This window comes from Planococcus citri, chromosome 4 (assembly GCF_950023065.1).
Source record: "Planococcus citri chromosome 4, ihPlaCitr1.1, whole genome shotgun sequence".
Classification (NCBI taxonomy): Eukaryota; Metazoa; Arthropoda; class Insecta; order Hemiptera; family Pseudococcidae; genus Planococcus; species Planococcus citri.
Window position 1 is genome coordinate 22,462,456 of NC_088680.1, and position 13,662 is coordinate 22,476,117.

Below are 13,662 nucleotides of genomic sequence, written 5' to 3' on the forward strand. Positions count from 1 at the left end.
TTTGCGAGAAATGAAAAAATCGAGAAAAAAAATTTCACCAAGAATCGAGTTCAGTGAAAACTATACTTAAAAAAATTATTTTAAAATTCCTAGAAATACATCGCGATTGGGCAAGTAAGTATTTGAAATGAGAACACTCATCAGGATCAAGTTGATAGCACGATAAAATGTTGATTATAAACAGCGAGGTTGCTGAATCACAAGATTATTGAAATACGTGACATCACCATACATAATTGTTGGAATTTATCATTGAAGAAAAAATTATGAAGTTCTATCTTATCCTTTCGATCCCGAGTTACCAACCTTACGCAGTAGTTCAACACTCTTTCTTGATAGAGAATTTAATGAAATCCATGAGCCACACTGTGAGACTAATAGAAAATAGTTCCAATTTTTGGCCAAACGATAACATAAATTTAAATTTATTGCATTAAGCACAAGAAACAAAAGTTATTTGGCAGTAAAATAATACAAAGGGAAAGTGTTAATGTTACAAAACGTCAAACGTCACTTAATTTCAACAAAAAAAAAAAAATGAAAAGAAATCGATTACAAATTACAAAAAAAAAAAATCATCATCAAAATGAAATATCAACAGCCTTATGAAAAAAAAAAAATAATTAAAAATACACAAAAAAAACTCGTAACACTGAGCACCCGTAACTTAGAAAGAAAAAAAATGCAACAGATCATTGGAATGAAATGAAAGTTAACGTATCATAATACAATATTCTGAAATACTCGTAAAGGGGGGATCATTAAAAATTATTGGAGGGAATCGTATAGCAGCTTAATCACTATTCGCAGATCAGAATCACAGACAATACACGCTAAAATCTGGTGTAATTTCTAGCTCAAAGTTCACCATCTTCGTACTTCTTATTCTTACGCCTTCTCTTGGCTCGTTTACTGCTGAGTACTTCGCAAGCTTGTTGAATTTCGAAGAACTTCTCTTGAGCTTGACGTTTCTCTTCCTCATCGGTGAATTTATCCGGATGGTGTGTTTTCGATAAATATTTACATTTTTCGTTAATTTCACCCTGCGATGCGCTCGAACTCAGCTCAAGGACCTGTAAAATTGACAGACATATAGGTACGTACGTATTTTAGACACCATTGAAAAACATAAAGACTAGGTATCGGAAACCAACGATATCGTTCGATTTTTCACACATTATCGCGTTCGTAAAAAAAAAACTATTCTTACGAAGGCTTATCGTTTTAAGACACGTTTCCAACGAACAAAACTAACGTGTAAATCACGTATTTGATGCACGTACTCGATACTTGTTGGCAAAAATTTTGAATTTTTACTCGACTAAGCGTAAGAATAACGATATCGATTCACGTATAATTACACGATGACTGAAGATATTATACCTTGTATGCGTTATTTTCGCCATTCGTGTCGGACATTTCGACCATTAGCTTCCAAGTTGCCACCCAGCCGTGTACTTTGATGTAATTTTTGACATCTCGGATCGACTGTTTTAGATCTGTCCACCAGGGTGATTTAAAGAAATGGTAGAGGGCTTCGCGGACTGGAATTTCGTCACCGCTTTGGTCTGTTACTTTGGCATTGAAGTAGACGTAACTTCCCCAGAATGAACAGAAAATTAGGTAACCGCCGAGGACGAGTACGATTCTCCTGTTGAAATTATGAAAATGGTCAAAAACAGCTCAATTATGACTCAGCAGGGATGGAGAAACTAGAATTGTTCGGTTTTCGGGTTTTAGATTTAGTTTTGAGTTTTTCAGTCTCTGTTTTGGGTTCCTTTTTTTTTTGAAAGAGACTTGGTAAAAATAATATTTCAATTTTAGTTCCAATTCTAGATTTTTCCATCACTCATTGGGAGTGAATCGAGAGTTATTTTCAACGTACTTGCAGCATCCCGACGATTTAGTCGTTTTGCTTTTTGGTTTCCATTGTTTTTCGAACGAATCGAAGGTATATGCTGCAGCTAGAACCATAATCGTGTAAGCTGTTGACTCGTCCATGACATATTTTAAAGGTAACGTTAAATAAGCTGTCAATAAAGGTATCCAAATTCCACCTTTCTGCTGTCCAAGATTTCCAACAGCCCATATACCTGTAATAATCCATCTATATATAGATCATTCTATCACTTCGAATGCACGAGTCAACTTTTAATGAGATAATTACCCAAAGCACACGGAATAGGTGTCAGAATATAAAGAACTTTCCAATTAATATCGTAAAATTCTTCCTCTGGTATGCCCATTTGAAACACCGAACTCCAGAAATATGCCAATAGAATCATCGCAGTGAATCGAGTAGTTGAAAAAGGAGGCTAAAACACAACCATCGAGAACGTCATTTATAATAAGCTTCGGGCGGGATCTTCGGATCAAAATGTTGTATTTGATGCAAAGTACATACTTTTTTATGTTTTTTCACGATTTCTTTCATCTTCTTGTTGAACTCCGGTTCGTCGTTCGCTTCGGCTACATAATCGCCTATATAGTATAGATCTGCGATCCATCCTACTCCGAAGTATCCTCCGAGTGTAGCCCACCATAGAAATCCGTGTAAATCACGACCCAAGTAGAAATGATGGAATCCTGAAAAACCGCCGAATGCCCACCAAAAGTATGCCATACATTTGCTCTTTTTTTTCGTCTTGGTCGTCATTGTTTTGGTAGTATCATTCGATGATGATGATGATGATCGACTAGATAATTTGAAAAACGGTAAATGGAACGATTCGAACATTATTGTACTGATTTCTTATACACTTAATAATCGCGATGTATTGAACTACATGGGAAAAAAACACGTCATGAAAAACTAACTAGTGTCAAGTATGAATCGAAATCACTGTCGTATTAGTACTAAGTATTTTGTGTTTACTATCTAATCTGGGTCATTATTCATTGATAAAAAGTAACAGTAAAGCAACAGGTCCGGCTTGCTCCAGTGTTACATGGCGGGAGGACTGGAAATGTGTCGGATGCCGCCGTGATATCGAGTCGCCTCGTGTATATTGCTGTGTATTTCATGCTGCAGTGTTGGGAATTTGTCAACGGTAACTGTTCTGTGTTGAAAAAATTGCTTTAAATAAACGATTTTTCCATAGAGCATTTACCAATCGGAGCAATGCGGGCATGCATACTCTCTGCCGTTCACTACGTGCAGGACAACTCTCCAGCGCAGCGCTACTATTGATGCATGCAATTTTCTTCACAAAAATGCAATTTTTTCGATTGTTCGCGAGTTCGGGTGAATTTTTATGTGGTCTCAAATTAAAGACAATGAAATTCCCTATCGATTGATGTTAAATTTTTATCATTTCGCGCGAAAATAACGATTTTATAATATGAATACTTCCATTTACCGATTTTTGCATACTACATAATATGTCAACTTCAAACTCAAAATACTCAAAATTTTCAGTGAACACATAGGTATTTTAATAAAGCAAAATGTTCGTAATTTTATCCTCTTTAAAATGGGGGTCTCCCGAAATCTCTACATTTAACCGTTGAAAAGTTTTCGAAGCTGAAAGTTGCGAAAACAATGCAAAAACCAGCTGCGAGCGGTAGTGTTGAACTTTGAACTAAAATTACTCAAAATTTTGAGTGGACACATAGGTATTTGAGTAATACAAAATGTTCGTAATTGTATCCTCTTTAAAATACTTTTTTACTCAAAGCTCTACCTCTGACCATTTAAAAGTTTTCGAAGTTTAAAGTTGCGAAAACCAAATAAAAAACTAGCTGCGGGTAGTAAATATTGAAATTTGAACTAAAATTACTCAAAATTTTGAGTGGACACATAGGTATTTGAGTAACGCAAAATGTTCGTAATTTTATCCTCATTAAAACACTTTTTTACCCAAAGCTCTACCTCTCAGTGTTCAAAAGTTCTTGAAGATCAAAGTCGCGGAAAGAGGTCACTGATCAACATAGGTATGGGTAATGGGTATGTGACTGACAAGGGAACCTCTTGAGGTGCCCGCCTCCGTGCCTCCGATTTGAACGGGGCCGCGATTTTTGGAAAGATCATGTTCTAAAACTCCCAAAACCAAATTTCCAGCTGCCCAAGTTCATTTTTCGATTTTTGGCGAATTTTTGAAAGTCCAAAATTGACTATTTTGGTGATTTATGCTTTTTTTTTAAAAAAAAGCACGTAATTGATCAGTAAAAATGTTCAAAATAAGACCCGATATTAACCTCCCAAATCCAAATTCCGGCATTTCCAGCCATTCTGGAGCCTCCAGCGCGATTTTTCAATTTCTCCAGAATTTTTAATTTGCTCCAGAAGACGTGAATATGAAGTTGGGCAGCTGAAAATAGAGTTGTGTGTCATACTCGACTTGTTTAACGAATTCATCCACATTTCAGCCGATTCTGGAGGAGACACCTGAAGAGTGGTTTTTTGACCAGCTTTTTTTCAAATAAAAAATCTAAAAAATCAAAAGTTTCCCGATTACGAGAAAATTTTTGAAATTTGCGCGAATCACAGTATTTTGTCATGAACTAACCCCACGAGGACGAATGTCACCATTTCCAGCAATTCTGGAGCCTCCAGCGCGATTTTTCAATTTCTCCAGGGGCTCCAGAAAGGCTGGAAATGGGGATACTTCTTTTCTAGTTTCATTTTGAATAGTATAGAAAATGTTTTCAATGGTTTCCGTTTTGAACCGCGATGATCTCTTTTTATGGCTGGTAAGAAAATTCGGATGTTATCGATTTTTAAAGCATGGATAATTCTAAAATTTTCTATTTGATTTGGATTCGATTCAAACATAAATTGTCTATAATTTACGGCTAATCTACCTTTTAAAACTTGTCTTTGGCCTGAACCAGATAAAGAGGCGAATATCCAGTGTGCCAATGGTTGGGAAAAATTTTCGATTCATCTCTTTGTCTATGTTTTGGATACAGTTCTTTTTCTGATTTATCAAGAGACATATTTGCAATTTATGAAAAATTTAATGAATAAAGATAAAGACAAAAAAAAAATTTAAATGACGTTTTTAACTTACGAGATTGACTTTATGTGACCAGAAGAGGCCATTAAAATCGAATAGAAAATTCAATTTCTCACGAGGACGAGATGAGTAGAGGAGGGGACATAATGTGCATAAGTCGTAAAGTGACGGGCTTTGCTATGATACTCACGTATGTACTTACTTGTTCAGTTGAATGATGCATTTGATTTTAAAAAAGCGTAACGCAGCTACACATCTTTTTATTTTCATTTTCAATGATGAAAAAATCTCGAAAATTTGACATAATTTTTTATCACAGTTTACACAAAAAAAAAGATAGATAAAAACAAAAAACAGGTAGAACGGGCGGCAGACATTGGATTGTTTATTATTATTTTTACTTATGGTACTTCAGGACATCCTCTGCCACGTTGTGCGGCCTTGCATTCGTTTATTTCTGCGTTTATCGGCGCAATTATAGCTGCTGAATTTGATACGGTTTTTCAAAAACCTTAACTCCGAATGCAGATGATTTTTGTGCACTCTCAATTTTTCGAAATTATTTTTCAAACGATACCAGTTGTCCCTATAATACTTCATTTTGCGATACAAATGGCCGTTGCTGTTCTTGTAGTAAGATAACATTTTCGAACGTTGGTTGCATTTTTCCAAGTATTCTTTTTGATACCATCTGAGAGCTCTCAAGTTATTTTCGTATTGTTCTTTGGTAGAGCGCAATACTTCCCGCAGGTGTTGATTCTCCGTTTCGAGATTGCGTCTATCATTGACTAGTCGAATATTGCCGATATATATGATACGGACATCGTTGAATGTATTCGGACTTCGGCATATCGGGCAAATTCTAAGAGAGACGTCAGAGTTACTAATGATAATAAAAGCACACTGTCGGCATAACACGTGACCACATTTTAGGCAAGCCGGAGCTTTTGTACCGTCCGTGAAATGTTCCTTACACACGGGACATAAGGACGAATCGTCTTCGGCGGTATTCATTATGTAGTACAATTCGCCTTGTTCTTTCCTTGTAATGTCTTCTCGGCTGTTGGATAGAAAATTTTTTTACTCGGATAAAAACTTTTCCCGACAGATGAATTAATTAAAAATACTATATTTTTCGAATTTCTTTTCATGTCGATACACCCAGCAGTCATGCTTTTTTTCCCTAGCAATTATTTTCGAAGTTTCGAGGTTTTCTTGGGAATTTGAAAATCAGTTCAAAGCTTCTCTTTTCTAATTTCATTGCCGCGCGGTACTGTTCACATATGAGTACCTGCGATGTGTCGACCGAGTTCCAGTTATCCTCAGCTTTTTTCTGATGGCGTTTATACATTTTTCGAGAATTTGTGGGTTATCAAACCTATCCAACTTTTTTCAATCGAGTCTTAAAAAATATATGAAAAAAGAATGAATGAAGCCATTTTGAGAAACAGGTAATTATTTTAAAAAATGTTATTCTGCTTTTTATCTCAATTCAAAATTGACTACACCTAGTTTTTCTTCCTTTTACTCAATTTACTGCTATTTTACACTTTAATCTGGACGTTCTGATTCGATCTTACCACATTTTCGAGTTTCGTCATTAGGTACTATTTTTTCCCTCATATTTCTTTCCTCTTTAATGTTTACCCACGGCTTTCGAGAAATTAATAGGAAAACGTGGTCTATATCATTACTAGTTCACTTTTAAAGCAGTATTACTGCGCTCTTAAAATGACAGCTTGGTCGTTATCGAGAACCATGGACCATACATATAGGTAAAAGCTACTGGTATCATGGCTGTAGAATGAGTCGTTACTTGGCACGTATGATGTACTTGTATACCTATGTACGAGTACATATTTACTTATCATATATGGACACATAAATGCTGACAGAATGCAGTACATTTTTATCTAAAACAGTGGCAAAATAATTCTGATGTAAGAAGTCACCAAAGAAAGAAAAAGGTGATAAAATAAACTTAAAAAAATCACCTAGGTAATTTTTGTAACTGAAGAATTTTGATTAGGACTCCGTATCGTACATTTTTGTGGTCCTATTTTTCAATGATCTACGATTAAATGGTACATAGATAGAAATAGGTCGCCATTTTTTTCAGCTATGTCGTTTCAACCATATTTATATTGTTTTTCAAATGACTTTTTTCCCCAAGTTGAACCATATTAACAAAAGCAGGAAAATTCAAACTTTATTTGAAAAAAAAAAAATGAATGATCGACAACGGATACCTATTATGTATTTTACATTTTATTGAAATATAATTTCTAGAAAAAATCACTCAAATTTTTAAATTTTTAAGCCAAAAACTAAAATTTTTCCCAAATCTATTATTTATTCAAATTCAAAAAAATAGATAAATTAATTTCTCACATAGAAATTTTTTTTTACAATTCTGAGATCTTACATGGACATTTTTTTTTTACAATTCTGAGAGCATTTACCCTCACTTTGTTTGGGTCTTTTTGCTTCCGTTTTTTAGAACTGAAATTTCTATTTTCAAGCCAAAAAAATCAAATTCTTCCCATAACAAAAACATTGTTCTTTCAATTATCAAAATTAGAATGTTCAAAATTCAATCACAGGGTTGCAATTAAATTTTTTTCATAAATTTACCAATCTTTCCAATCGGTGGGTTCAACTCATTTTATACCCACCATTGATTTTTTAAAAAATGTTTAGATCCTTCAGCAGATTTTTCAAATTCGAAATTTCTACAAAATTTCATCAAAATGGATTTAGAAAACTGAAATTCAATCTGCAAACTAATTTCAATACCCTATGGAATCTAGTGCAAGTGCTTCCAACTCGTTGTGAAGCTTCTGTGTAGTTATTTTTTGGACCTTCAAGGTCGACGTACGAAACTATAGGGGATAAGCTATTGATTAGATAGACCTCTCTCCCTCCCCCCTCCACCCGACTCGACGAAGTCGTCAAGTTTTGTACATTTACAGTCTTAATATAGGGATTTATTGATCAGAAAAAAAATGTTTTTTCACTTCTCGAAGCACAAAATTTTGAGAGGTTTTGCCCTAAATTGGAATGGGGGTTTTCGCTTATGTTTTTTAAAACTAAAATTTCCACAAAAAATCGCTCAAATTTTGAAATTTTTAAGCCAAAAAAAATCAAATTATTCCCATAAAAAAACATTGTTCTCTCAGTTATCAAAATGAAAATTTTCAAAAGCTTTTACCCTCGCTATTCCTGGCCCAGTTTGTTTGATTATTATATTTTTATTTACAAATGAAAATGAAATTTTTTTGTAAGTCATAAATATAGGCCATGAATATAACCTAATTACCCACACAGATGTATGAATAAGCATCAATTTTTAGTCTTATTAAAGAGACTAAATTGTCAACTTTTTTGGAGCTTGAAGCACATTTTTGGCACAGGCCTGTTTCGTTTTTTTTTTCAATACTTATCAAACTTTCTAAAAATCTATTATTTATTCAAATTCAAAAAAATTGATAAATGAACTTCTCATATAGAATTTTTTTTTACTTCTCAAACTACAAAATTCTGAGAGCATTTGCCCTCACTTTGTTTGAGTCTTTTTGCTTTCGTTTTTTAGAACTGAAATTTCTACAATTAATCACTTAAATTTTGACATTTTCAAACCAAAAAAATTGAATTCTTCACATAACAAAAACATTGTTCTTTCCATTATCAAAATTAAAATTTTCAAATCCCATCTTGCATTTTTTCTGCCACGTATAGTGGTGCACCTACATAAGATGAGGGCAAGATTACCATTTTACCTACATCGAGGCAACTTGACAATTTTTGATTCAAAATTCCCTGGATTTAAACAGATTTTACACTGGAAATTCAAAACAATTGAACCATTCTGGATATAGCCTATTTAACAACTGACTATGTCAAAACAAATTGAAGTTGAAGAGATATGATTGGCTGGCCAATGAGTTCACCCATACTTTTCGAGTTTCTTCAGGAATAGATCCACCTTCGATCTCCTATTCTCAACGTACCTATGTTAAAAATTGAAGCTTTGATGATTTTGTAAAATGCCTAGCAAATCGGAAATATTCGGTAGCGAAATGAAAGCTCTTGATGACGTCATCAAAACTTTGAAGCTTAATTACAGCCTTTTAAGGCCTCTAATCGCGAAAAAAATTCCAGTACAACCATCTACGCATCACGCTGAACATTTTGAGTATTTTTTCAAAATTTTCCGTCCAGCCGTTTTGCAGTGATGGCGTGACGAAGAAAACACCACTTCAATTTATTAAGTAGAGATGTCGCGTTACTACTTTTTACAGCACGTAAATATACCACAGCCTGCGATCCTATCACACTCACTTCAATTTTATCTCATTACGTAAACTAAGAAATAGACCATTTTGAAGTTTATTTTTGCAACGCAGCCTAACTTGTTTCAGGTGTTTTGTGGGAATGAGGGAAAATAAGTAGTCGAGTCGTTACCTAGTTAATACATATTTCTATTATTTTGCACTTTCAGTACAAACAAAAGCGATATGAAAATAAAAACGAAACAGTAATTAGCTTATTATCGAGTAGGTAAGAATATTATTAAGACAATGTCTTTTTAAGGATAACTAGTGGACTTTTTATAACGTTAAATGGTCTCAAATTTCAGAGTGCATAAGGGAGAAATCGGAACCTTGAAACTATTGGTTTCATAATTTACTGAGAACACCAGGAACCCATATTGAACCTACTCTTCAGTTTCTCACCAATAGCGTCTCAGCTTTTATCGCTCGTTCGAGAACGTTTTCATGTACTTTATAGGGCATCTGGATTTCTGGAATCAAGAAACGTTGTAGAATTCTGGGCTTTCTTCAGTTTCCGTAAGGTCAATCAATGGTAATGTTTTCCAAATCGGAGTTGGTAAGGTCAATCAAAATTGCGTGAAATGTCATTAAAAACATACTCAAAATAACATAAGAATACTGAAAAGTTGGATCAAAAAATGAGTTCTATGTCGATAGGAAATGATAATATAACTACGTAAGTAACCAAATTGAGAAAATAATAGGAAGGGTGCATCAGTCAATTTTGTTTTATTTTGTTCCCGAGTTGATTTGTTTTCATTTTTCATTAAAGCTAAATTACCTACTTGAGTGCGACTTATTTTTTCAATTTGGTTGTTTACTTATTAGTATATTACGTGACAGGAGCGTTACTGTCTAATCCTGTCGCGTATATACTATTTTAATTTCATATGAGAGGAAAATAAATGCTAAAATGTTTACAAATTGTTAATTTATAATTTGTAAACAAGTGCGGAAAACCATTACTTTCCTCCGTATTTTCCAACCACAAAACTGTCTAGGAAACTACTCATTTTCCGATCATATGAAATAAAAATACGTAGGTATATGCCTACCCAGAGCACTGCACGAATTCGATGATATTTTACGAAAATTCTAGTCAAATTTCAACAGTTTTTTGATGTGTTCAAAAATTTTACTGATTTATCTAATCTTTTCTCAATTTTAATGAGATTTTGAAGAAATATTGTGCAACTTTCGCCGTAAGTATTTAGCCAAATAAGTGCATACATACGAGTATAATTGTTTCATGAATACCTCACATGAAACCACACGTTTTCAAAGGCTTCGAGCAAGAATTTGATTATTTTCAGCCCCCCTCCCCAGTAATATCATGAGGCATCTTAGAAACGCCATCTCCATTTTAAAGCTTCCAAAAAAAAACATTAAAATTATTTTTAAAAAGAAAACTTGACGAAAATTTTGTTGACAAAATTTGCAAAAATTTGCAAAATGAAATAAACAGCGTTAAAATTTCCTGAAATGACTTGAAAACGAGTACAGTCGACTAGAATTTGAGATCATAGGTAGAAATGCAATTCTCAACTAATATTGTATATTTTCTAAAGTTGAAGAAATGTGCGTAAAATTCACGCGATAATCACGATATCGCAGATAATCATCGCCACTATTACGATGTGAATAGTTGCGATAACGATTACCCCCCTCCCCATACGATGATGCATACTAATCGTAACCGTTAACCTACGATACAGTACTGTCATCGGCGATAATTAACGCCATCGTGCAGTGCTCTGAATTTGCCTACCTAAACTCGGATAAAAATTCCAATTCCATAGAAATACGAATTCGCCAACAGGTCACTTCGCCATTCAATCACAACATACACAGCTCTTTCGATCGTTAAAATGGATGAGATGACGAACAAGACGACCAAAAACCCGTTTTTTAACTTCTTAAAGCATTTTCGAGCCCGGCGGCAAAATCGTAACAAATCCGCATGCGAAAGCGCAGTTGATGGCGCTCGTGTCTGGAACAGGATGAGCAAAAGGCAACGAGAGCCTTTCGTCGAAATGGCAGCACCGTTGCGTGATACGAGACCATCAAGAGGACGAACAGTTTCGAGGGCCCGTGTAGCAGCACCGCGGACGAGCCAAAATCGAGCAACAAAATCAACAGTGCGAACTGGACGTTCCATGAGCCGAAATCCGACCAGAGTTAAGAGATCTCGACCCTTCGCTCGACAAGATTCGTACGGTGAAACGACGAGAAAACAGCACGCCGCGAAGAAAGCTCGTGTACCACCGAAAGGCTCGAAAAGCAGTCCGGGTAAGAAAGGCGGTAGTAAAAGCGCCAAAGGAGCGAAATCGCCCGGCACGACGAAAAAAGGCACAACACCGAAAGGTGGTAAAAAGAAAAGTCTAACGTCGAAGAAGCCTCCCGGAGGGAGCCCTACAGGTACCAAAGGTGGAGCATCGAAAGCAGCAACGAGCCCTGGCAGTCCGAGTACCCAAGGGTATCCGCCTGGTACTCAAGGGTATCCACCTGGTTCTCAAGGGTACGCGCCGGGTACTCAAGGATATCCGCCGAGTCCGTACGGCTACACGAGTCCAGCCGGACCACCGAGCGGTCAAACACGAGGTGGTTACGGAGGACGAACCTCACAACCGGTGCAGATGGGTTATCCGCCTCAACAGCAAGGATTCCAGCCCTGTCTTCCAACCTGTCCGCCGACTTGTCCACCAACTTGTCCTTCGACGTGTCCGCCATCGACGTGCCCGCCATCGACGTGCCCGCCATCCACATGCCCACCATCGACATGTCCAACAACCACGTGTCCGTCTGCATCTTGTATTCCAACTTGTCCACCGACTTGCCCGCCAACTTGTCCACCGACGTGTCCTCCGACTTGCCGACGAACAAATGTTTGTTATCCGCCGATGAATCAGCGAATCTCACCGATGCGTAGCAAAGCTCCGGCGCTAGCGCCCGAAATCATGGCTCATGAGACTTCACCGATCGGCGCCAAACGAGCTGGCAATTGCCTATGTCCGCCGTCTCCGACACCTTCGCAGCAATGCGAACAATGCCGATCTTGCAGACAACCGGGTGATATACCGCCTCCCATCGTGTACGATTATGACGGAGATATAACGGTGAGTCGTGTCCCAGATGCTACTCCTCAGCTCGGTGTTTCTCGCAAATCACGAAAACGTCCTCGTACCAAAGAATCACGTCGACAGCCACGTTCCAAAAAACAACAAGGCGGATACAAACCGTACGATTCTGAAGCATCGGGCGGTTCTTAAGATTAATTTTTAAATTTTTATTTATCGAGTTTATTTTTTATTTTAAATTTCCACATTTTGATGTACATCGTTGAAAAAATATAAGTATTAAATCGTGTTCAAATCGAGGAATAAGTTTTATTTCAAAGATAGGATGAGGTGGTTATTGGTATGGATATAGGTGAACTGAATGTTGTTGAATCGAGGTAGTTTCGAATTAAATTTTATTCCCTCAATTCAATTAGTCTGCAGACGATTAAAAATTAAAGGGACCAGTTATGGGATGCTGAGTGAATCGAAAAATTGTGAGATATTTTTTCATTTTGAATTCTGTAAGAACAAGTTATGTATGGAAATTGAAAAAAAAATAGTAATTACGATATGTGTATTTTTGATTTAGATAGGTACCTATTTTTAATTTTTCACTCGCCGGTTTTGTGTCGGGTATCGGTTCGAGCGGTTTCCCAGGTATCGATTCAAGTTCATGTAAGATGTACCGTGGGGACCACATATCCCTTCTCTGTTTTTCTCCACCTCTCGCCTGAAAATTCCTCCACCGCTATTTTTACTCGTTCACACGCTTCTATCCGTGGCTCTGTTCTGGCCCATTCTAATAGAATGACGTTATATTTGCGAATTTGGTCGTCAACTCGTTGTTCGCCGATGTATGGCAATAGAGACATGCGAATTTGCATCAACTCTTTGGGCAACCGATGAAAATATTCTTCTTCAGTTAACTCAACGTTGTGCGTATTATTGATTCTTGTACCATATCGTTGGATATTATTCAAATCATCCATGCGTCCATATGGTGCACCAAAGCTCAAGCTGGAGTTCCTCCATTCGCTCAACTACACTTTTTGAAGCTTTTATAAATGAAGCCTTATTAGCGATAGGGTTTTTTTAATGTTGGAACGTTGTCTTTGATGAGCGTGTTGAGAGCGTTGACATCGAAAGTAACTAATTTTTCACCCAAGTTGAGTGTCCGCGAAACAGAAAACCAATAGTTTTGCTATAAAAACATTAAAAATATGAAAATTTTACAAATAAGTAAGTACTTGCATGTAAAAGTGAAAATCAAAGCACTATAAATAATCACCATGACTTTAGTTTGCCAAAATG

At 36.2% G+C, this 13,662-nt stretch overlaps 3 protein-coding genes across 6 annotated transcripts in view; 2 read left to right on the forward strand and 1 right to left on the reverse strand.

Annotated features, from left to right (window-relative positions):
• The window catches only part of LOC135843515 (potassium voltage-gated channel protein Shaw-like), a 761,198-nt gene that overhangs the window by 79,896 nt on the left and 667,640 nt on the right, over positions 1–13,662 (forward strand). The gene's annotated exons all lie outside the window — the stretch shown is intronic.
• Positions 395–2,894, reverse strand: LOC135843095 (dnaJ homolog subfamily C member 22-like). Its single transcript, XM_065360844.1, has 5 exons — positions 2,405–2,894; positions 2,168–2,315; positions 1,886–2,093; positions 1,384–1,651; positions 395–1,073 (listed from the first exon to the last, which is right to left on the reverse strand). Exons 1-5 carry the CDS (start codon positions 2,735–2,737, stop codon positions 858–860), a joined length of 1,173 nt encoding a protein of 390 aa, XP_065216916.1. The 5' UTR covers positions 2,738–2,894; the 3' UTR covers positions 395–857.
• Positions 11,161–12,561, forward strand: LOC135845128 (nascent polypeptide-associated complex subunit alpha, muscle-specific form-like). The gene has a single exon (XM_065363592.1). It carries the CDS (start codon positions 11,161–11,163, stop codon positions 12,559–12,561), a length of 1,401 nt encoding a protein of 466 aa, XP_065219664.1.

Coding starts and splice junctions, on each gene's coding strand:
- LOC135843095 (XM_065360844.1), bottom strand. CDS start 2,737: ATGTTCGAATCGTTCCATTTACCGTTTTTCAAATTATCTAGTCGATCA. Junction 1,652..1,885: donor AAATCGTCGGGATGCTGCAA/GTACGTTGAAAA, acceptor TAATTTCAACAG/GAGAATCGTACTCGTCCTCG. Junction 1,074..1,383: donor GCGAAAATAACGCATACAAG/GTATAATATCTT, acceptor TCAATTTTACAG/GTCCTTGAGCTGAGTTCGAG.
- LOC135845128 (XM_065363592.1), top strand. CDS start 11,161: ATGGATGAGATGACGAACAAGACGACCAAAAACCCGTTTTTTAACTTC.